The 24,063-nt window shown below is 43.8% G+C and overlaps 1 protein-coding gene across 1 annotated transcript; it reads right to left on the reverse strand.

Moving 5' to 3' along the window:
* Positions 1-1,377: 1,377 nt before the first annotated feature.
* On the reverse strand, positions 1,378-23,495 carry LOC146203268 (ras-related protein Rab-31-like). The gene is made up of 7 exons (XM_084588642.1): positions 23,115-23,495; positions 22,807-22,886; positions 21,240-21,321; positions 18,414-18,485; positions 17,539-17,662; positions 14,014-14,106; positions 1,378-6,108 (listed from the first exon to the last, which is right to left on the reverse strand). The coding sequence occupies exons 1-7, from the start codon at positions 23,160-23,162 to the stop codon at positions 6,023-6,025; spliced, it is 585 nt and encodes a 194-aa protein (XP_084444768.1). The 5' UTR covers positions 23,163-23,495; the 3' UTR covers positions 1,378-6,022.
* Between the last annotated feature and the right edge of the window lie 568 nt (positions 23,496-24,063).

A 24,063-nucleotide genomic window follows, 5' to 3' on the forward strand; every position in this document is an offset into this window, starting at 1 on the left:
CGTCGTGTCTTGTGGTCGGGGCGGAGGAACGGCAAGGTCTTGCTCGGTCCGGCAGGCTGGGGAACAGCCATGCAGTGCCTCCTAACCTTTCGCCGACGGCGCAAGAAGTCGCAGGGCGCTGATGCTCCGGACCAGGATGGGGGGGTGATGATGAAGTACCCAGCACCTCCACCAAATGTTACGATACGGCAACCGATGAAAACAGGAGACCAGAGGACAGACAGATGGCCGATGACAGTGAGATGACGTTTTAATGAAAATGTTGCCGGGCCTAGCGCGAGCGCTCCTGTCCGCGCCACTGCCCGCTTCTTCTTCCTTGATGTCGTCCGTAACAATATATTAACCCACCCCTTATGTAGTAGCCCCGAAGAGGGTCTTTAAGGTGAATAAAGTGAAGGTATAGGTCTAACCGCCACCGTGGTCAGTTGCTCTGCAGTCACTGGGGACTGAGGCCGGAGGTTTGTTATAGTATTCATAGAAGGTAGCGGCTAATTACTACATCAGGGTGGCGAAATCCTGCTCTGGTGAAGAAGTGCGCTTCCGAAGGTGTTCACCAGCATTAGGTCGCACCACAAACCTATTTATGCAATTCCATCAAGACGCAGATTTTTTTAATCCAGTGAAGAAATACGCAGCATCGTGATTAGAACCATGGTTCTCTTGTACGCGAGGCAGATGTTCCAACATTTACGCCACTGATGCACTGCTGAAACCTATGGCTGACCAATGACTGACCATGACCTCGTGTTTTCACACTAAAAAGAAAAAAAGACCATTGTTGTGGATTTGAACCTGGGTACTCTGATTCGGTAGCTGGGCACCTTAACGCCAGAGTCACCATGGTGGGTGCTTTTGCTTGTTATAACCAGGCTTAAGTAGGGTTAAACTTCTGTCATTTGGCACGGTGGCTACCAGATAGCGCCACAAGTAGGGTTAAACTCGTGGCCTCCGCGATCAAGTGCGCTGTTGCAAGAGGCCACGGTTAAACCTCCACCCTTTGACGTGGGAGCTTCCAAATGGCGTCATACGTACAGCTGAAACTGCAATGCGCCAGACTCACAGCCAGAGAAAGTTTGTGCAACTGCGCATTTGCATAAAACTGGAATCTAGCCAAAATTCCTCGCATTTTTTTCTTGCAGAGAATTTTTTCTCCAGGAAGGTTCCTTAAAAGCATTCATCTGGGCTATGCTTTCATGCACAGCAATGCAAAGATATCTTTCCAATGAAGGATACTATGCAATAGTCTCAATAACACTTTGATAGGTGTTATGCACAAATACTCATTGGTTTTCCATGTCAGCTTAACTAACTTAGGCGAGGTTAACTTTTTTTAATTACTGGATACAGTTAAGAAGCACGCCTGCACGACAGTGCATGTAATAATAATTTTATTGCACATCCATTCACACTTGCTACATTAAATAAAAAAAAAAAAAGAGAAGGCAAGTACGCTCAATATGCGATTGTACAGTAGGAGAGTATCCTCAAATAGTGCACACTACGCGACCTGCCAGACAATAAAAAATAGACATTCCTCTCACACCTAAATAGCTGTAAAATCCAATATATGTTGCATAGCCCAGTTTGGTTTGTACTGCATGCGGTGTAAATAATATTGTAGGTTCTATGTCCAAGACATTGTTGCATGTGAGAAGTGCTTTAGAGCATCCATAGCTAACAAGTTTAAAGGACAAATTAACAATAAAACTGTAACATTAAACACAAAAGAACCAAATGGATCTTGTTTTAAAGCTAAGAGATTGCTGCGAGAAACCTTGGAAAAGGCTACAGCTTTAGCTGCACTAACATATATGTTCCACTAGAATTTACATTATCCAAGCAAATTGTTTCTGAAAAGGCAAAATATTGTTTTTAACTTAACACAGCATGAGTTGACGCACGAAGGCAGCCCCAAGGAAGTTGCCCATTTGCATCCTACAGCGCTACAGTAAAAGTGATGGCTGAAATTCCTTACTGCTGGTTTCCATATATTGAAGCTGTTACAGAGACACCGATAGCCTAGAAACACATGCAAAAGATGCTAAGACAAACAAAAAATTTAGCAACAAGAAAAAACAGTAAAAAGAAACACACACACTTCATCTCTTTTCAAGGTATACAAGGTTTAACTGCTTAACACTGGGAAGACTCATAATGAAGTCAACACTTGATAAAAGGCATAGCATGGTCCAGCAAAATATACGTTATTGCTAACACAGTTGTATGAATATCACTTAGTGCCAGTGCTTGGCATTGTAAAAGTCTTATAAACAGATTATCACGCAATAACATTTGAGTAAAACATTTGTGACTATCCAATCTCTGTACACAAACGCATAGTATTTGACAGCACTTGGTAGCACCTGAGCAATCGAAGCATTGCAAGGCTGCAACAAATACTATAACACTAATGTTCAAACTGTCGATATAAATACTGTTCCTACATAATGTCATGTAGATAATGGGCACTCAAAGAATTTCAGGCGTGTCACAAGTGCAAAGTGTTTGGGCACTCTATGTAAAATACTGTTTCTAAAGCTTTGTGGTGCCTGCAAATACAAGGCACATTTTGGGATTAAAACGCAGTTTATCTGCCAATGATGTTTATCAGAAATAAATGAACACAGCGCTGCTTTGGTAATGCAGACATGGCAAGTTTAGAAGTGACTCATTAGAACAGCATGCACTAATATGTTCAATGTTCACACATAGGAAAGAGCAGCCCCACGCAAACAAGCAACATTTTCAATATGTTCAGCTATTATGAAAACTACCTAGCAAATGTACAGCCTTTGTCAAAAATGTAGAGCCCAGGGGGTCTTCTGAGCTATGTAGTGGCGCTGATTTAGCATTAGTGGAGGTCCTTCCCATCGGAGAGCGTAGGACAAAAACTCTTCTTACTTTCAAGAGATTCAGAACACTGGAAGTGCATTACAAGCTGCACAAGTGGCTCAGGAGCACACCCCCTGGGCTCTACACTTTCGACAAAGACTACATATCTACCTTGCACTTAATGCTAATCTTAAAGAAATGTACTCTTCACTGAATGCTCCCTATGCCATAAAAGTGCTTCCAATTTAAAAGTGAAGTCATGGATCCCTTTTTTTGACCGTGCATGATCACAGGCTTGAGAGTTTCTGCTTTAGTCCACTAAATTTGCAACCATTACCGTAGTTCTGTCCTCATCAGATGTGAATTAAATCCAGTAGCAAGAAAGGGGGGGGGGGGGGGGGGGGTATTTTTCTAGAACTGCAGGTTTTTATTTTTCCCCGTACATGCCAGAATGACACACAAAAAATCAAACTTCCCCTCTGGTCAATTATATAGTTATGCCAATTCTGTCAGGTCCTCATCTATTCATATCATGACTTCACACTATATTCAAGGAATCAATTATATTTTTTTACCCATTCCTGTCGCAATAGATCTCATAAACAAATAAACTCCTTTTAGGCACCTTAATACGTTTACACTTACAAAAACAAGAAAAGTGACACTCTCCGTAGCCATATCAGAACTATATCACAAAATGCAGAGCCATATAATATACAAAACAGAATTGTGTGCTCATTTAACATGTGTCATTCAATATGTTTCTACACAAGATTGCTTCAACGTCAGCTATTTTTTTTTTTTTTTGATCTGCATTTTGTGGACACAGTGCCTTGTATAGAAGAGAGCAAGAGAAACACTTTATATGGTGACAAATTAAGCATCCAGCAAGTCTTCAGCCAGTTACACTTGGGCAAGATTTGATAGTACTTAGATTGCATTAAGAATTATGGTGTACCGGAAAGGCTATTCAAGCTAAGAAGCGATCATCCCATAGTAAACAATGAAGCCACTTCACAATTTCTCGGAGCAAATTGCAGCAGTGACAAGTATTCTGGACAAAACAATTTGGGAAACACAATGCTAAACAAGCACTACACAAGTCTTAATTTCTGCTGTAGAACAGCAAATGATAACTGAGGCCTTAATGGTAGTGACAGTGCACATAATTTCCCTTCCAGAAGAACAAAGCACATTTTCCCATGTATAATACCCCCCGAAAGACATTTCTGGCTACGCCATTGCATACAGCTATATAAATAAAGCAAGACCTATAGAGAAAGAGGAAGAAGTTAATCAGTGAGCTGAAGTTAATTAATCAGCTCCCCTAGTACACCTCTTACTGACAAGTTTCAATAACGGTGAAACTTAATTTAACCTAGAGTCAGAACTAATTTATGTTCGATACTGATAAATAATTATGCCTGAAATACCTGTAATTTCACATCACACCCAAATTACACCTTGAACAAGTAACGGCTTGAATAAAGCAATACTAAAAATAATAAACCTGTGAGATCATACAAAAAATGTCTCAAAATTCTTTATATGTATTACCAAACAACTTCTTATGATGGCTACAAACTGAGGAAGTTTATATCTCAGATATACCCACTGGACTGTTACCTGGTTCCTATACATATAGCTTTCCATTGCTAGTTAATCACAAGTCAGTTTTTGGGCAGGATTACAAATGCAGAATAATCAAGCAAATGTACTATCAACAGCAAAAGTTTAGGAGACGAGAGACTGCAAGAAAAATTTTATTTCAGCACAGTCGCATTATCAAGCTGCCTGAAATGCATCATGGTATATAAGGGGACAGGCATGCTCAACCTGCTGGTAACAATACCAGGCAACTGGGTTGCGAGGCAGAGCTACAATAAATTATTTCCTGCAAACACGTGTCCTATAAACTTTTGCTGCTGAGAGTACACAGAACTGATCACTTGTCAGAGCCCTTTAATAAACTGAAGCCTACAAAATGAGTGATTCAACTTAAGTGTTTGTACAGTCGCTGATGAGTACATTAGAATTTCTTTCAACTATCTACGCTAACTACAAAGTGTGGCAGTGAGCATCCTGTGCACAAATTATGTGCATGCAATGTGCGGGGGTGGTGACCATGAGCAATCCACTGTGTACAGCATGCAATTGAATGTCCACACGAGTACAGGAACTACCTGCTGTTAAATGTTCCAAGACAGCAAGCAGGTAGAAAAAATACACCCACTAAATTGCACAGCCCAAGCAAAGTTATGGTTAACTATTACTCTTCCGAAACTAAAAGCAGCAAAGAATGACTTGACCAACCTCATCTTTTTGCTATAGCATCTCAATATGGCATTCAGACACATCTGCTCTGCACTAGATGTGAAACATACATGCAATTCTTAAGACTGAAGAAGAGCAATAATGAGTAATAAAATCTAGCATACAAAGCCAATAAGCTAGTCAAACCCGTAAAAAGTAGCAGCAACAGGTCCACCCCAAAAAATATCCGTGACATTTTGATAAAAGCTGAAATAACAGCAAGCAATAAGAACTGCACATTGTTTCAAAACAGTGACTGCATGCTACAACTGCGCAAGTCCTGCTTATCCCTGGTTCAAATGTATCAAACCTATAGAAAAAATGAAGACCCTTAACTCGAAAAAAAATTTCGGGAAGTTTCACTCGACAACTGTTTTGCTTGTCACTCAAAGCAGCATACAACTGGCCCCATGAAGTGCAATCAATAAATTAAAAATCTTGATCTGACACTGCGAATGACAACAAAGAGAAATGCCTCAAAATTATGACCCTGTGCATCTTTCCCACCAATACAACTGTCAAGCCCCATAATTTCCATCCTCCCTTTGCCGAGTAGCAAATGTGCAACATATACCATGTTTTTTTTTGTTTTTTTTGATTATCTCATATTATAGAAAATTCAGGTGGGGGACTACAAATATATGTTTGGTGCAATAAAGATTAAAAAAAAAAAAGAAAGAAAAAATACTTCACAGCATAAAAATGGGATACTCCGAACATGGCAGCAAAAACGTGCATCAACATTTGACAAAATGGTTATATTAAACCACATGGCAGATTCGAAATGCACACAGTTTGTGGCAAGGTTCAAGCAAAGGGATGAAGATAGTTTTCCCGTGTTTTTGGTGCCAAGATGCGTAGCTTTGTCACCCGAGTTTCAGCAGCACTTTTTGCTTGAATTCTTTTTGAGGCTCAGCTTCAGCTCGGGCTGCCGTATGCCCTGGGCAACTGGCACCTTCATGGCTTTTTTCCACAAGAAAAACAAGGCAAGCAATAATAAAAGCAGGTTAAAAGAACAAGTTTGCTGTAAACACAGAAAAAAAAAAAATGCACATTATTAAAAACATGTAGTTGCCACATTCTTCCTTCAGAGAGGAAACATTACTGACTGAACTGAAAATAAACAAGCAAGGAATAAAGAAAGGAAAACACAGCTACAAGATGAAGTACTGAAAGAGCTAGCCCTAAGCAATCTGAATGAAAACGGCCAAAAGCTGCAGCGCCGAGATAAAGCACAAGACTCAGTACCATTGACACGTCACAGAACACCGCAAACAAAAGACAAGTCACACTGGAGAGACAACTACTAGCACTACTAATACGAACAGCAGCTGTTAGCATGTCACCTGCTTCGTGATTTGTCTTTTGTTTGTACTATAACATCTTCCGAAAGCAGTGGCACACACTTGCAGAAAGACGTACAATCGAAATTGGCTTCAGGATGGTAAAGGAGGGAGGAGAGAGCAGGAGGCATTGGTAAAGTGTTAATATAATCCTTGCAAGTGCTGTGGTAAATTGCACGCTACTTTTTGATATACTAGCCCAGCTAAGCAGCGCTTGAAACACCAAGCGAGAGCTGCCACTTAATTCTTTAGCTATGCAAGTCCTCCACTTCTACCAGCATTTCTGCTCAAAAGTTCCACGTGCTAGCTGGCCGTAAGCAACAAGTGGCTTTTCTGCGTAAATTTTAGTGTTTAGATGTATGACCAAACATTTTACATCGCTACTGCACTAAGCACTCTTTTTATTTCAGCCATTGTAGGTGGGGCATTCGAACACTCATAAATGTATAAGCCAATGCCCATGCCTTTCAGTATTTGATATTTAAGGCTGACCACCTGTGTTGGATTCATATTGAAAATTTTGATATTTGGCACATGCCTACACCACACGGCTCAGTCAAACAGTCAAAGGTTCCTAAAAAACAAAACAAAACAAAACAAAAAAAAGCCTGAAAACAACAACATTCACCTTGTGGAAAACCAGTTTCCTCCCCCTTCGCCGCGGCCGACCACCACCACCCCAACGAGCTTCATGGCAGCGCCGGCTGGGAGAGGAGGTAAATACCTCCCCTTGGGGGAAGGAGACCAGTGACGGGTGCGCCACCAAGACGTCTACGCGGGTTCCCGCGAGAAGACGAGAGAGAGATTCTGGATCCAGCCGGCAGCGAGAGCGGTCGTCTCCCGCCGCCTCTCCCGGCAAATGCCGGGGGATAGCGGGCACGGAGTACGCTGCGCACACGGGAGGACCCGTTGTGCACGACCGCCCATCTTCTGGTTCCCAACGACGAAGCGACCGGTAAATACCGCACGCTATCGCCGCCTCCCGCGGCAAACGCCGTGGTATGGCTTCGTCCGAAGAATGCGGCGCGCACGGGAGATCCCGGCCGCCATATTCACGGCACGTGCAAATGTCCGCCGCCGAAGTCGCACCCCCATTCCCCAGCCGGTGAGTCAAAAGTCCTTCTTACGTAGCCTTGCCCTTCCAAGGAAAACCTTGCTGATGTATAGCTAGCCGGCATGCTCTGTATTATTTGCAAGTGCAATAAATAGCATTCGAGTAGTAACACTGTGTCGCCCCCGTCCTTTGTCCCCTTTGCTCCCTCCGCGGGTCGTCAGCGAGGACGCTGCACCTGCGGAGTAGGAGCGGGGCGGAAGACCTTCCCCCTAAACCCCACAATGGCGCCTCAACGTGGTTCTCTCGTGCAGAAGCACTTGAGCTAGTTACCCCTCCCTAGGGACAAAGGGCGATAGTCAGTTCGCGGCGTGGAGTGCCTGCCCGGACTTTTAACATTAGGCCTGACCCGACATCGCTATGCTAGCAAGGCTAATATGCTTTCTTGACGGCGAGGTGGGAGGAGTTGCAGCGAGAACAAATGGTCGTGCATGTATTTGTGTGTGTGTGTGCGTGCGTGTGTTTATGTGTGTGGAGCCTTTTTATTCGTGAGTGTGTGTGCCGACTTCCGAGGCCTTTGAGAGGTACAGCCACGAGGTCCGTACATGGAGCACGAGACCGAGCCGTCCACGGAGAACAGCACGCCGGAAGCGAGTGAGTGCCTCAGCCGGGACGGTGGCCCTACTTTTCTTGTATATAGTTGTAAATATTTCCTCTTCTGTCTCTTTGGCTCTGGGAGCCAGGCGCCGCAATTGGCTGACTGGTATTGCAGCCGTGATTGCCGGAAAGCACCGGGGCGCTCCGACACCGCTGGACGCGGTGGGCGCCGTTCGCTCAGAAGTTGCCTTTGGATGGCAGCGAGCGAGTAGGGCCACCCTGGGTTCCTTGGCAGAGATGCACATCCTCGCGGCGCTGCGTTCTAGCTATTGTCCTTAGCGCTAGAGCGAGTAGGCTTAAGGCTCTTTTTGGGAGCTGTCTGTCGCACATCGGAGGACAGGCTAACCGTGGCATACAGCATGCGCAAATGCGGTTTGCTTGTTTTATATTGACCTCGCTGTAGCCAAACATCTCGCTGGATTAGAGAAAGCTAACTTCGTTCAAATGAACTTGGTATTTTAGGGCTGAGAAGGAGAATCTGAAATTTTGTGGAACCAGATTATTATGCCGGCAAACGAACCGCGGATGCCCGTGCTTCGTTCGGATTAACGGAACGCAGTGCGGTGCCGGATAAAATTGTTTGGCACTCGCATTGGCCCGCATTTTACCAAATGGTCATTTTGCTCAATTTATTCAACCTTTTTGGAGATCCGGAGGGTTGTGCAGATATCAAGTGAAGCCGCCTGGACCTGCTGCCATTGTTTACGTTCCTGCCTGCTGCCCTGCGGCCATGAATCACCGAAGCTCGGAGTCTCACGGAACCAGTCCGGTTTGACGGGAGAGGAGGCCAACCCCTACCTGCCAACAAAGGCGCGCCAGTGGGAACAACACCCTCCCGTCACGCTGGCTTCTAGGACCTGCCGATGGACAGCGGGGGCCCCTTCACCTTGCTGCTCGTCGGATGACACCAACGTTTGGATCGCCCTGCTAAGCCTGGTGTTTACCTCGCGGATGGCGTCCAAGGAGCAGCTCTCGACAACCATAGGTGAACATTTAAGGAGGGAGGGATGTGGAAAACCAGTTTCCTCCCCCTTCGCCGCGACCGACCACCACCACCCCAACGAGCTTCATGGCAGCGCCGGCTGGGAGAGGAGGTAAATACCTCCCCTTGGGGGAAGGAGACCAGTGACGGGTGCACCACCAAGACGTCTACGCGGGTTCCCGCGAGAAGACGAGAGAGAGATTCTGGATCCAGCCGGCAGCGAGAGCGGTCGTCTCCCGCCGCCTCTCCCGGCAAATGCCGGGGGATAGCGGGCACGGAGTACGCTGCGCACACGGGAGGACCAGTTGTGCACGACCGCCCATCTTCTGGTTCCCAACGACGAAGCGACCGGTAAATACCGCACGCTATCGCCGCCTCCCGCGGCAAACGCCGTGGTATGGCTTCGTCCGAAGAATGCGGCGCGCACGGGAGATCCCGGCCGCCATATTCACGGCGCGTGCAAATGTCCGCCGCCGAAGTCGCACCCCCATTCCCCAGCCGGTGAGTCAAAAGTCCTTCTTCGTAGCCTTGCCCTTCCAAGGAAAACCTTGTTGATGTATAGCTAGCCGGCATGCTCTGTATTATTTGCAAGTGCAATAAATAGCATTCGAGTAGTAACACTGTGTCACCCCCGTCCTTTGTCCCCTTTGTTCCCTCCGCGGGTCGCCAGCGAGGACGCTGCACCTGCGGAGTAGGAGCGGGGCGGAAGACCGTCCCCCTCATATTACCACAACCTGCATGCGGCCATACAGTGGTAAACTCGCATTTGTTAGTAAGTCATAAAATTTAGAAAATGCGACTTCCCTCGGTGCTCAGGCTCCTTCCCTCGGTGCTCAAGCTCAACGAATTTCGTCCAACATGTGCCCTTTTTAAATGGCGCACCTCTTTGGTGGGCCATGAACTGTTGCCAATAACCTCAAGTCATTGCGTGGCATACCTGTAATGTGATCTCTCACCTCTGTGGGGTGGAGCAGCGAATGGCGACGCGCACACAGCAGGTAGTGTGACAGGTTGGCTCCGAAGTGACATGTAGCAACTCCCATCGCTTCGCAGTGCACATTTTTCAAAAAGAGCGTGCTGGACGAAAATTCATTGCGCCACAGCACCAAGGGAAATCACGTTTTCGAACTTTTAAAATGTGATATGGCTAAAAAAAAAAATCTTCAATTACATTTAAGCACTTAAGTGTAGTATTTAAAAGTAAACTATCAGAATTTACTCAACCAGTTTGCTATACTCCATTTTATACATCAAGTGCAAACACTGCCAAAGCTAGAGCTTTTGTTCACGCTCCCCACATCCGCGATGAAAAATAGTGCCTGCCCTTGATGACAGAAAATAATAGTTGCTTTGTCTGCAAGCACATCTTACATTTGCCATCTACTCCATAAAAGCACCTTATTTAGGAAGAAAAGACCAGATTCGGTGAACTTGTATGTTTTGTTTGTTGTTTTCTTTCTTGTCGCATTTTCACTGGCCCGCAACCCTGCCAGCGGTGCCCTCCGCACTGCACAACGCAGAAATCTCGAATGCCTCTTCGGAGCAGATTTTTTCTATAAGATTCGCACTGCGAAGATGTCCAGGCACGTGAAGAAAGTTATTGCAAACGTGTATGCTCGAAATGGAGCCAGTTTCTGCAGAAACCACTCGGCCACGAAACGAGCGCATAGTAATACGCCTCCTTTTTTTCTTGCGGACTATTTGCGTAGCTTTTGTTGCGTTGCACCAGATGTATGAAACGGAGTATAGTTAGCGTTATCAACTTGTTCTGTGACGTCAGCCAACACTGGTATTGCAACGCTGATAATGCCGGCTTAATATCTCAAAAAGCCCATTTTTAAAGATCCTGGTTCATGTTCGCTGAAACAATCGGTATGTTGTTGCACATAAAAGACATTTTCTGACCCCAAGGCATCATTTGAAATTAGGAGGCATACCTATACACCCAGTAAACCTATTTGTGGGGTCTAAGGTAGTTTTGGCCAAGCTGTAGGTAATATGCACCTCGTGCTGGTGCCAGTTCCAAAGGCATGGAACTGCATGTGTAAAAAAAAATTGATTGATATGCAAATCAGTTCCACATGAAAATCTGAACTGAGTGCCATTTACCCCGCTTACTCATATCTGCTTTTGCTTTCCCTGACAAGTGGTAGACAGTGCAAGAGCGGCTTTCTGGTAAGCTTGGTAGTGTGCATTGCACCAGAATCCGATACTACGGGATGGTTAACGCTTTGACTTGCCATTAGTCAGCCGGCTGCGTACAAGTATGAAAGGCAGGATGGAGTGCCACTTCACTGCCTTTGATTTCCATCTGCCCTTGGGCTGTTGGCCTTGCGACTGCATCATTATATATTTTTTTCAATTCGAGCACATGCCACGATGCCATAAGGAACGTTTAGAGTCAACTTTCTTTTTAGTTTTTAGTTAGCAAGGGCTGCCAACTGGGGAAGGCCGACTTACATTTTACTTATATGTGGCAATACACAGTAACTGAACTGACGTGGATACAAACTTTAACTGCTAACACTAGGTTAGATGGTTAGCCTCACTCAATGAAATCTTTCATTAAGCACTGCCAGGCTCAGCTTTCAATGGTGGCATCTGCCCCCATGAGAAATTGTGGCAAATCACAGTTTGCTCCGTAATAGCTCTGAAAACAGCCTTTGATCAACTTGTTAGGGCTCAGGGCCAAGGGTTCATTGGTGTACTGTAACGACTTCATTTCTGCAGAGATGTAATTTCCACATTTTTCTGCAAATTACTTATCACTTTGTGAAAAATTGGTCTAGAGAATGATTTAGGCAAATGAAGAATTACGGAGCTTATCACTTCTGCTCCACAAAAGTTAGTACATATTTAAGAAATATACTGCCATTGCAACATTGCCCGATTTGGCAAAGTATTGAGCTTATGAAAACTAGGTCATATATTGCATTCATGATGGAGAAGGAAACCAATTAATGCACCAGGGTGGCCACATCCTGTTCTGATAAGACCTTACATAGTCAGCTCTATTATCCAGGATCAGGCTGCACTCCCCACCTGCTTCATTCCGTAAGCATTTCTATTTTTTATTTACTTGGTGGAGAACTGTACAGATACATGGATTCAAACTACGTGTCTTTAGCACATGAGGTGGATGAACTACCTCTATGCCACTGATGGATGAACCTACATATGTGTTAATATTCTCTCATCAGACTCACAATATTCAGAAGTATTACTACTTTGCTAGCAGTATTTTTACAACACACCCCCAACTGTATGATTTTGCAAAAAGCAAGCACATGAAAAATGTCATCATAAAGATCTTCATGGTTAGCCAAAAAGAAAAAAAAAAACAAAAACAGCAAAAACGTGGTCGTTATAGTAGTTAGAAATCGATTTGCTGAAGATACAATGCTCTCCACGCTCTAAGTATATAAATGCCGTATCACTAATACATTAATATTTCTGAGACACTGAGGGTGCGTTCCAACACTCCCTAGTAGACGTCTACTTTTGCTTTTTAGTAGACGGCTATCCGGGCAGCCACCATCTTAGGATGCATTCCAATTCTCGCGAAGCAGTCTCGTGAAGACGGCTTTGCCAAGTCAACATCGATGCAGACTACTTTGCTGTCTAAACATGACGGACAGTGCGCGGCGCGCGTTGAGCGAGTCGTGCGTGTGGTGGTTGCAGTAGCTGTACGGTGGTCGTGCTCTTTGTGAACGCCGGAGTATGCATATGAATGATCTTTCAAACGTGAGTTGTTACGTCAATGTGTCAGCTAGCTAGAGGCTAATTCAGTTATCTTTATGGTTGCGAGATTCACAGCCCTGCAGATTGGAATGCGGGCGTTGGATGCTGTTGGTCTTCTTTTTTGACTTGACGACGAGTTTCTTCAGTCTTGATGTTATCGACGAACTCGTCGCTTTCTGGGCACCTCGCCGAGAGTCAGGACAGCTGCTGTACGACTCACATATGTGTTTCTATCTTGCTGTAGTAGCCGTGGCAAACTCTTCCGCAGATTTTCAGTTAATTTCGGAAGAACAAACTCACCTGGCGATGCCGGCTTGTTGCGCATTGATTTTTTGTGCCAGTATATTATTAAAACGAGTTGCTGTATTTGGTTTCCTCGCCTAGTGACTACAGATGACAGGTGTAACGGCACAAAGTTTTTCTTTTGTTGTAGCCGGTTGTCATCTTTCGTCTGTAATCCTCTCAAGTTTACAGTATTTTGCATGTTTTCATTCTTACAGCTTTGTGCATGAGACATCTGAGAAGCATGTACACTTCAGTAAAAACAGACTAACATTCTTTTTCGTCAAGTCGTCAGCGGGCCCAATGCATGAGAAGTCGGTCTGCTACAAGTTGACCGATTAATAGTCTATCTGCATTGTGGCAATTACACATGCAATATTGTTGCTGCAAAAAATCGGCGAACCGTTAAAAACGTGATTTTCACCTACACTGATGTAAAGCTTTAAAGAAAGCAACACTATAATAGTTATTCAAACGTTTTAGTTCAACCTTTATGCCGCGAGGTGACGCCAGGCATAGACAAGTAGACGTGTTCCATTACGCGAACCTGTAGACGTCTAAGTAGACGTCTACGAAGCAGTCTTGCTAGACGTCTAAGAATTGGAACGCACCCCGAGACACGGAAATACATACATGAAATAACATGCTGAACCATCACGCATGTAATTTAGCACTCATGATTACTGGACTAAAACATCAACAACATTATGGAGGACAAGACAACAGTTGCATGCAAAGAACGCATATTAAGTTGATGCTTAGTACAATCTTTTGTGGCATATATCTTGCGATGGTTGTGCCCTTTCACTCACCAATGCCCATGAAGAGTTCCTGAATATTAGTGGCCTTCAGAGCACTGGTCTCAACAAAGACTGCTCCATGTTGATGGGCATATGACTCGCCAGCTAAAGTGAAAGAAAAAAAAAAAGTGTAAGCAATACCCTGGCACAAAAAGAGCCAACAATTATACCAGGCACCATTCAACAATCAAGTCAGACGGACTGGGATGGCCACAGAGTGTACGGATTTTCCTAAGGTGATAAAATGGTGCAGTGAGAATATGTACTTTAGAGTCCAAATTAGAAAATGTTCACTGTAATATTCCCTCAAGAAATTCAATAAATTTTATAAATTATTGAATTGTGTGTTATTTAGTTGTGTTTTCTTGCTTATTATTAATTTGTGGCCTTTGTACTTATTTGTAATATTTGTACTTACCTATTTTCTGTATGCTCACCCTGCGAAAATCCCTTCCTGGGATTGCAGTATTAATAAATAAATAAATAAATAAATTCTAGCACTCTAAAGAGAAGTGAAATACACGACACACCTTTTCATGACAATGTGGTGAGCAGAATGATAAAACTAAGCAACCCCACATTGAAAGAGTTGTAGAGCTTAGTAGTTACATTAAGCAATATGTCTCTTCATTAGCTGTTACGCACTAAAGACCACAAATAAAGATTCTGTAGACAATATGAAGCAGGAAAAAATGACTATACTTTAGCAATTTTCAAAAATGTAACACTATAAGCAGGGGGTCAAACTGAATTGTTCTCTAGTAAAGTTGCCCAGTGTTGTTGGGTCCAGAGCATCCCAGAAACTGGATGCGCTGCTTGAAGGCCTGGTCACTGAAATAACTTGCAGGTAGAGCAATTTGTAGAGAAATGAACATTATAAAGGCTATTTACAGATGGGTGCAAGAGTCAATAAAGCTACACCTATCCAAGATTGGCCTACAAGAGACACCACACCCCAAAATCGAACTGGCGTGCTTTGCACAAGCTCTCAAAAGCCACTACTCCCAGCACACGGCCAGACCAAGTGCCCTACAGCGTGGACTAGTTGGACCAAGCCACTCAGGCGCAGGATAACTGGTGAACAGCAGATCGAGCCAAGAGGGTGCCCCTTCCCACACGTAAAAATAGAATGCATTACTACAGTTTCCCTCCTGACCGAAGTTTTAACCAACAGGAAAGCTTGAAGCTGATGCCAAGGTTTCTGACTCACCCCGAAATACCTCCCTACGCGGCCGTGCAATCTTTCACAAAGTTCATTGGATGTAGGCTAGATCCCTTGACTATCTGAGCCTTTAGGCTTCTTACATTCTTGGCATTGTCTACTTCCTGCCATGTAACACGACAGAAACCCAGACCCCTCTCGCTGGTTTTACGGCCGCTGGTAGCCGTCTTTCGGCGATGGGACTAAGGACGGCCGGGGAAAAGGATTCTAGGTTGAGGCCAGAAGACAACTTCCCTCTTCTGGAGTAACAAGGAAAAAGGCAAGAGCAGTAGGGGACCAAGTGAGGAGCATGAATTTTCGAGCTATGCTCCCATTCCAGGTACAGTGTGCACTAAACAAAACCAAATGTGACGTGCAGTCCAAGCAAAACCCCTCTCCTCTTGTGAAATGTTTTAAATGCACAAACACACACAAAACAAATGGCAATGGGCCGAACCCTGCATTAATTCAAGTTTAGCTGAATGAAAGAAGAATAATGATTCACTTTTATTTCAGAAAAAAAAAAAAATGCTCAACACACTAGAGTGCACTTCAAGATATAAGAATTGCAGAATAGCATGCCTGTGAATCACCAAGTGAAATATATCTTTCTGAGAAAGTTGACTACTACTAGACTGCTTCACACAAAAACAACACTGGGCTATGAGGCATGGAATGGTGGGGAGCTCTGGGTAGTTCTGAACACCAGCAGTTGGTTGATGTGGGCTAAAGTTTCATTAAACTGGGATTTTTGCATTTTGTTCACAAATCAGAGTTCAGACTGCTTTGTAATTAAAACGTCTCACGAGTGAAGACTTAAAAGTTACCAATTTATACTATCTCACAGATCACTCAAGTAAAAAATAAATACAAACTTGCACTAGGTGACTGGAAACATCGGTGTTTAAATTTTCATCTTTTCATCAGGCAAACTGCACTTTATTTCTTTAACATATTAGGTCACGTTGTGTGAAACATCCTGCAAACATTAAAAAGTCATTCACAAGTTACTCTATAGGGGTCAGTGGAATATGCCTCAACTATGAACAGCATGACACAATGATCACGCTACTTTATCAATAAAATGAATCTAACATTACCAGTGTGCATCTTTCAGACCTGCACAGCTGTCCTTGTCTAGTTTACTTTGCATATGGTGAGGACTATAATGTGGAATACTGCTGTGAACCATAGGAAGCTTTATTTGCTGTTGTTTTCAATAGCCGCCAGCACGCGGCCTTATCACTGATTGTGGCGCACGGAACGATTTTGTAATCTTTGTTAATGCTCTTTGTCGTGAGACACAGCTTTATCACTTTCTTTGCAGCACGAGATGGCCAACATTTTTCCAGTGTGATCATAGTGAAGCTCAACTGTTCCCGTATCATTCCAGATGTTTCCAGGTTCCTTTGGATGGTTATCTAAATGCTTCTTCGTCCAGTTTGAATTGAGTGCTGATGGATGCAACGGGTATTCGTAGTTTGATGTCCACTGAGCTCTCGTTTCTATCACCGCTGATGAATTGCTTAGTTCCTTAGTGGGTGCAAGTCAGCCCAATAAAGAATTTATTGTCGTGAAATTCAGGTCTCCTCAATTATGCCTAAGGCCTTGCCCCTACTATGGGGCAATACGAATTCTATCGTGTACACATCAAGGCACAAAAAAAGGCTCTTCAAAACAGCATGCAGCAAGGCCTTCCCATGTGTACAAGACAATGAAATGGCACTCTCCAGAAAGGCCACGCTGGCAGGCAAATAATAATAATAATAATAATAATAATAATAATAATAATAATAATAATAATAATAATAATAATAATAATAATAATAATAATAATAATTGGTTCACAGGAAAGGAAAGGCGCAGTATCTGTCACAAGTTCTGTGGACACCTGAACCGCGCCGTAAGGGAAGGGAGGAAGGTGGGAGTGGAAGCGGAAAGCGAAAGAGGTGCTGCAGCGGAGGATTACGGAGTAACTTCAGCCACCTCAGGATCTTTAACATGCACTTTAACATGCAACAGCATGCGGACGGGTGTCCGTTTCGCCTCCATCGAAACGCAGCCGCCGGCGTTTGACTTCGAACCCGGATACTCCAGCACAGTAGTCGGGCACATTAACCGCTGCACCACTGCGGCAGGGTCTAGCAAAGATAGCACTTTTCCATTTAGGTTTGTACAATGTTGGTCTGTTGCTAAACGACTCACAGCCAAAGAAGTAAAAGGAACAGGTCGCCAAAACAACTGCCAGTGGTCTTGACACATTATGCTTAAAGCTGCAGCTTAAGAAACAGAAGGCAACATTAAAGAAGCAATGAGCTACAGAAGAAATGACTCACTTGCCAAACTGACTTCTCGGTGATCTTCTAAGTCACACTTGTTGCCTGCTATACCAAGGGCAATGTTTTGCTCCCCATGCAGCTGCAACTCTCGCACCCAACTCTGCACTGCATTGAAGCTATCCTGAAACATACACATACCAGTAATAAAGCTATAGGAACACATAGTGGACATGCTACAAGTCACAAGAAAGGCAATTTACTACTCCATAAGTACTGTGCTGTCATTTCATTCAAGGAGTACATCAATCTTGTTGCATCAAAAAACAAATTGCTAAAATATGTAACGGAACTGTACATTTTCCTTCCTAAGCAAACTTATAACATCATGTGGCAAAGGGCGATGGCACCTTGGTCACGGAAATCTTGGAGGAAGTCAGATTCAGTTTCGAGAATGAGGTGAAGCTGATATTATACCTTGGATAATGTTTAGCACTATGGTAACATGTTCACGGACAAATTGCTGCTGTTTCAGGAGGGTGTCGATTTGCTCTTTCAGTGAACAGCAAAATATAACAGTACAAACACATAATGATGATGATGATGACATTGAATTTTAATTGCACATGGAGAGCTTTGGCTAAAGAGCATCACAACAGCACAAGCAAGGTACTTGCCATCTTCACAAAGTGGCGTCAAACACTAATTTTCCAAGTATTTCACCCCAGGTAAGTCGATAACTAGGCCAAGGGAAAGCTTGTACCTGCTCTATCACTGCCAGATACCCAGCAACACAGGGGATCAAACTCCGGACCACTTACAAGTGAGGCAGGTGCTCAAACCACTAGGTTATCACTGGGATACTACAAACACAGCACACTGCACTGCATACAGGGAGCATAGAAAAACAAATGCATACAAGCGAAGATAGTTACCATGGAGGTGATGTCATAAACAATGACAGCAGCTGCAGCACCTCGGTAGTACATTGGTGCCAAAGCTCGATACTGAAAAGTAGTGCACACATTTTTTAACATAAACATCTAACACTTGAATTTAGTAATCTAGTAGGGCAGTAACATTTAAGCATCAGAGACAATTTACATGTCTGCATATATAACACGCTTATGCAATGATATTATATTTGAAATTGACTTGGATGGTCAACTAGTGCAGAGAACAGGCAACAGAGCGATTAGCATCATGGGAAATGTGATGATAATGTGGAAGGTTAGGTGCAGAGGGTCAAGAGGGGAGACGGGGTCCAAGAAAATTTATTGAGAGTGAATGGCCACAGCTGACACATGACAGGGCTAATTGCAGTTCAGAAGGGAAGGCCTTGGTCCTGCAGTAGAGACTGATGATGATGATGGTGGTGGTGACATGCTTACACAGCATGAAACAGAACAATGCTGAATGGAGCCTTGCTTTTAAAATGCCTCCCCCACCAATTACTGAATAACAATGTCCCACCTGACCTCTTTGGCACACAAAGGGGATCAAGTAATAGGCGAGGATTACAGGCAGCTCCAGTATAGAAAATGTAAAGTAAAATGAATGCAGCAGATGATGCATCCAAACACAAACTATACACAAGCTTTCCAACTGTCTTGTCCAGAGTAATGGTTTCATTTGGTTTCAGAAGGTCACACTGCACAAGTAAATTTTCAAGCTATGGTTAAAGGTATCCATGCACTCAGCCAAATTAAAGTGGTGGGGGGGTCAAATGTTTGCCAAAAGTAAATTTCTTACTCAGGGCTTTCAAATGGCAGTCAACCTCCCCATTTAAATTCCCCACTGCACTAGCGTGAAAAAAATAGAGGTGGCTTACATTATTCATGTTTTCTCATATAGACACAGAGGCATTATAAATGGCTTTTATAGCAGTGTGTTGAAAATGTTTGAATGCTATGCAAAGGGCATTTAAAATGCCAGAAATGAGTGGGAATGAGCCTTAATTACTAGCAGTCAAAATATTAAATCTTGTGGACACATTCAGTCAGCCAACCCAGCTTTCATTACTGGCCTTATTTTTGGCATGCTAATTCTGGAGAGTTGGCTCAGAAGTTAGTATGTCACTACTTGAAAGGAGTATGAGGCCTTTATAAACATACAACTGCCAAGATATGACATCAAAAGACGACGTTTTGGGGCATGTACAGGTCTTTTGTTTACTGTGAGGGCCTACTGCGTTGGCTGTGGCTTATACCTAAATTATTTAGCGACCGAGCGCCAATTTTTGAGAGGCTTGCACGTGTCTTAATAAAAGCATGCTTGATGTTGTGTACAAGCAGCGATCTCAGAACAAGATGCGATGATGTTTTCCTCTGTAATAATGAAATTTGTCTAAACTAAAATGTCCTGTAAGTTCAGCACAGGCATTTTGCAAACACATTGTTCTGCCTACACGAACACATACATGATGACTAAGCAGAGTAATACTGCTGTCACACGGGCACAGCTGAACTCCTTTTAACTCCCTTCAACTAAGGTAGTCTTTATCTCAATGGAGATACGTGCCGTGTCACACGGCAGTCCTTTAGGAAAGGAAGTTTAAGGAAGTTCCTAGCGTAAGGAGTTCTGATCATCTCCCTCGAGCAGGTAAAGGGAGTACTCTGGTTCCCTGTGAGCTTCAGTGCAGGTGTTAAATAAACGCATATGCATTAATTTTGAGTTTATAACTAATTTTAATACTGTAGCACAACGCAAAGCATGGAAAAATGTAAATGTGCAAATATCCAAGCATGCACGCAAGCACATGCAAGAATTTCGCAAGCACATTGTGGCCAGCAGAACAGACAAATACGATATGCTAGTAAAAGTAACAGCGCATTCCTTTCACGTGAATAAAGATACATTTATATTTTAAAGTCAATTCAAACTGTTGAAAAGAAAGCAGCTAAAAATTATTTCACGTGTTTTTAACTTGATTATTTTATATGCGTACACAAAACGAACAGCGCCTAATGGGACCCCGACGGCGTCTCGGAGAAGCTGGTTCTTAGCCGTGTGACACGGCTACAACTCCTTCAGGGCTGAACTCCCTCCGTGGTCCTTTATGGAAAAGAAGTTCGAGGGAGTTGGGACTTGCCCGTGTGACAGAAGTATAAGACTGCGTAAAACTAAAAGAAATTTCTGCTGCATCACTGGCTTGGCTTGCTGAGACAAGGACCTGCAAGTCACAAGCACAGGGGTGTACAAGGCCAGTGAAGGACACAATAAGTGCTTCGTTGTGTCACCATGCTTGGTCTAAATTATTAGGGCTCCTCAAACTCTGTTAGAGTCCATCCTGGAGAGTAACCTAAGTTATGAGACCATGTTCTTTACTTTGCCCATTTTTTATGGCACATGATCTTCGCATTTCCACAAAGTCCCATGCACCACTCAAGCAAACAAGCAGATATATATACTTCAAGATAGCCAGTTCAGATAGGCTTAAAAAAACCACTCAGTACCATAGGTGCGCCCCATTTCTCCAAAGATGCATGTGGGGCAAAAGTTTCATAGTAGCGCTCATTCATGTCATAAGCAAAGCAGCGAACAATATGGAATCAAAACCGATGTTCCCCCTTTTTTATTAGGGAAAACAATGCCCTTGTCCCCATCTCTGCCAACGCTTAGGAAGAAAAATAAGAAGAGACCTACTGCATCTCCCGGGTAATAATAACAGTTCCACACAAGCTTTAATGCTACGGCTTTAGTTTCTTACTCAGTAAAATGAACAGACTAAGCTATGCAAACACACAGCATGCTCTACACACCCTTTCTTGGCCAGCAGTGTCCCAGATGTTGAACTTGAAGGTACGATCATGCAACACCAGGTTTTTCATCATGAAAGAGGCCCTAGAATAAAAATTAGTGTTTTGACATACTATGTGTCCTCCCCTGAAGTACACAGAAAAAGAACTAAGGTGTGATATAAACAACTGGAGGATTCCCTGCTGCAATGTGCACAGGAAAGAACTTTTGAGCCTATTTACTCATAGAATTTGCTGCCTGTTTAACAGTGGCATAGCCAGAAATATTTTTCAGAGGGTGTTATATGCTGCTGGTCAAAACAAAAAAATGAACCAAGTAAAGAGGTCGAAAGGTGAGGGGGAAAGTGGAAGTACAGCATTTAGAAAATTTCAGGGGGTGTTTAGACTTTAAAATACAACCCCTGGCTCGCCCCTGCTGTTCAGTGCCAAATGGTTGTCATTTTCCTGCAACATTTATAACGCAGACAAATAAGGAATATTCTAATGCCCTAAAAATGACTCCTTTAGCTAATAAATCTGCAATTACAAGCAGAAAAAACGATGTGAGAAAGAATTTCCATTCAAGAGCGCAGGTAGCTAGCTGCAAGGGTGAAGCACCTCTCTCAGAATATTATCTCAACACATGTCCATTGCATTAAGTGGTAGGATATCCCAGACATGCATAAAGCGAAGGGGCAGGGGCACAACAAAAAATGAGATGAAAAAAGGAGGCGACAATTCTTCCCTCCTACAAGTGGAGATAATTCGAGCTCTAAAGAGCTCGAATTATACATCATAGATTGTGGGTCACTTAAATTGCTAAAAACAACCAGGGCTCAGCATGTAATGCAGAATGACAACCAATGAGGCTGAAAGATATGGAAATTTATTGAGGATAATGGAAGATGGGTTCTACATAATACATGAGTGCAGATATGGTGTTGGAGGTGTGCTACATGTTCATTATTTTCACTGTTCTTTCCTGATCTTACACTTGCTCTAGAAGCCCTCATAGTTTTTTCATTCACTGCTCTGTAACGGTGATTGTCATGCATGTGCACCTTCTTCAACTTCTCACAACTTTACTAATATTAGTAAACAGCCACTCGAGACCACGGTACAGCTCAATCTTTTTGGCGACCTGAGCTTTAAGATATATATAAGCTTAGGACAACGCGTCACTATTTCAAGGCCTGAATCAGCCAAAGTAGAGGTTTAAAAATATCCGGATTAGCTCCCAACAGGTGTCGGAAACGAACAGGAACAAAACCCGACGGATCGGCGGTTCGACAGGCCGGCTATCTACCGCTCCTTTCTGGCATGTGCGCTTGTTTGTGCGTATATATGTGTGTGTGCATATGATAGACAGTCTGCCTACTGCACCGACTAAGAAATATGCATTTAAGATAGTTCATGGTCACAATTCTATACTTGGGTTTCCCTCGAAGTAAAGTGTGTAAAACGCGCCAGCAGTACCAAACGAAAGCCCAGATACTGCTGGCTCACAACAAAACCAACACTTGAGAGACTGTATGACCGCACTTAAAAGCAAGCATATGAACACGATCCACGTTATCAAATGCAAACCCACCCTATAGTACTCTCCGCGCTGGAATTGAACGTGTTGTACACGAACCGCTGCAGGATGCTGGACTTTCCAACGCCAGAATCCTGCGAGCAAAGGACCCATACAGGTGATTTTCCTTGCAGTGAATACCACAGTAACGCTATAACATGGCCGCCAAATTTATACCGAAATACCTTAGCTTCACACAAACGCGCAAAGTCGGTTTACACAACTCACGGCACAGTGCAACAGGCTACGCACGGAACGGCTGAATGGTCAGTTTCGTTTAAAAACCAAGACAGCAGGATTTTTAAGATGCAAAGAGCTCTTACTCCAAGAAGGCAGACTTTCACTTCGGTAGTAGTGTTCATCGTTGACATTGACTGCCTTATGTGTCGCTAAGATTTATCATTATCAATTCTGAATGCTCTCTGAACACCTCCCCACCTCACCGACACACCGCCGATCGTTGCGCCATCTGAGGACTCCAAGAAGACGTGAAAATATCTTTGGCCTTTGTTTCACCGTTGCATGCAGCCAAAGCTAACGTTGGCCAAAGCCATGGCCAAAGCAGCCTTGCAGACACGTGACACGTTGTTGACGTATTATTATGTCATCTCTACGTGTATTTCTGGGTGTACTGTTGCTGTACTTCCTGGGGTGTGCAGTTGCAGCGGTGTTGCAGGTTGCTGTTGCTCCTGTACTCCTGTTGCCCGACTTCCCGTCTGCCCGTACGAAGCACGGTGACGTCACCTTTTTGACGGCCGGCGTTGCTGCGACCCGGTTGGAATAAGCTAGAAGCTTGGTGCAACCGGGTGAAAATAAGCAAACCGTTATTGCAACCCATGGATTGGCTTGGCTTTGTTTATTATTTTCGGATTGGGGTTTTTGCAGGAAAGCCCAAGGCAGATCACGTGTCGTGTGTTTGTAAACGACGTTTGGAATGTGTGGTCGTGTGAATCGCGATTTTTGCGTCGTGCACATTTCGTGCCTCAGTGCTCATCTTGCAGTTTCTTCATGGATTACGTTAGTAACGACAGAGGCGATAAACGCAGTAGAGGCTTCGTGCATCCACGGAAGTTGAAAGAGTGCTCCTACCTGCGGACCCCGTCGGTCTCTCCGTTTATTCTGCAACAAATCATATTTGCGTGTTGCTTCACGAACAGGGCGTCTTGGATTTATTTTTGAAGCATGAATGGTGCACAGTGTGGCATACTAGAAACCAAGAGCGTATGTAAAAGGCCTGTGTATGGGGATCGTGATTTGGTTTGTGCTGCCATG

This window comes from Amblyomma maculatum, chromosome 1, assembly GCF_055883805.1.
Source record: "Amblyomma maculatum isolate TAMU_Amacu chromosome 1, ASM5588380v1, whole genome shotgun sequence".
NCBI lineage: Eukaryota > Metazoa > Arthropoda > Arachnida > Ixodida > Ixodidae > Amblyomma > Amblyomma maculatum.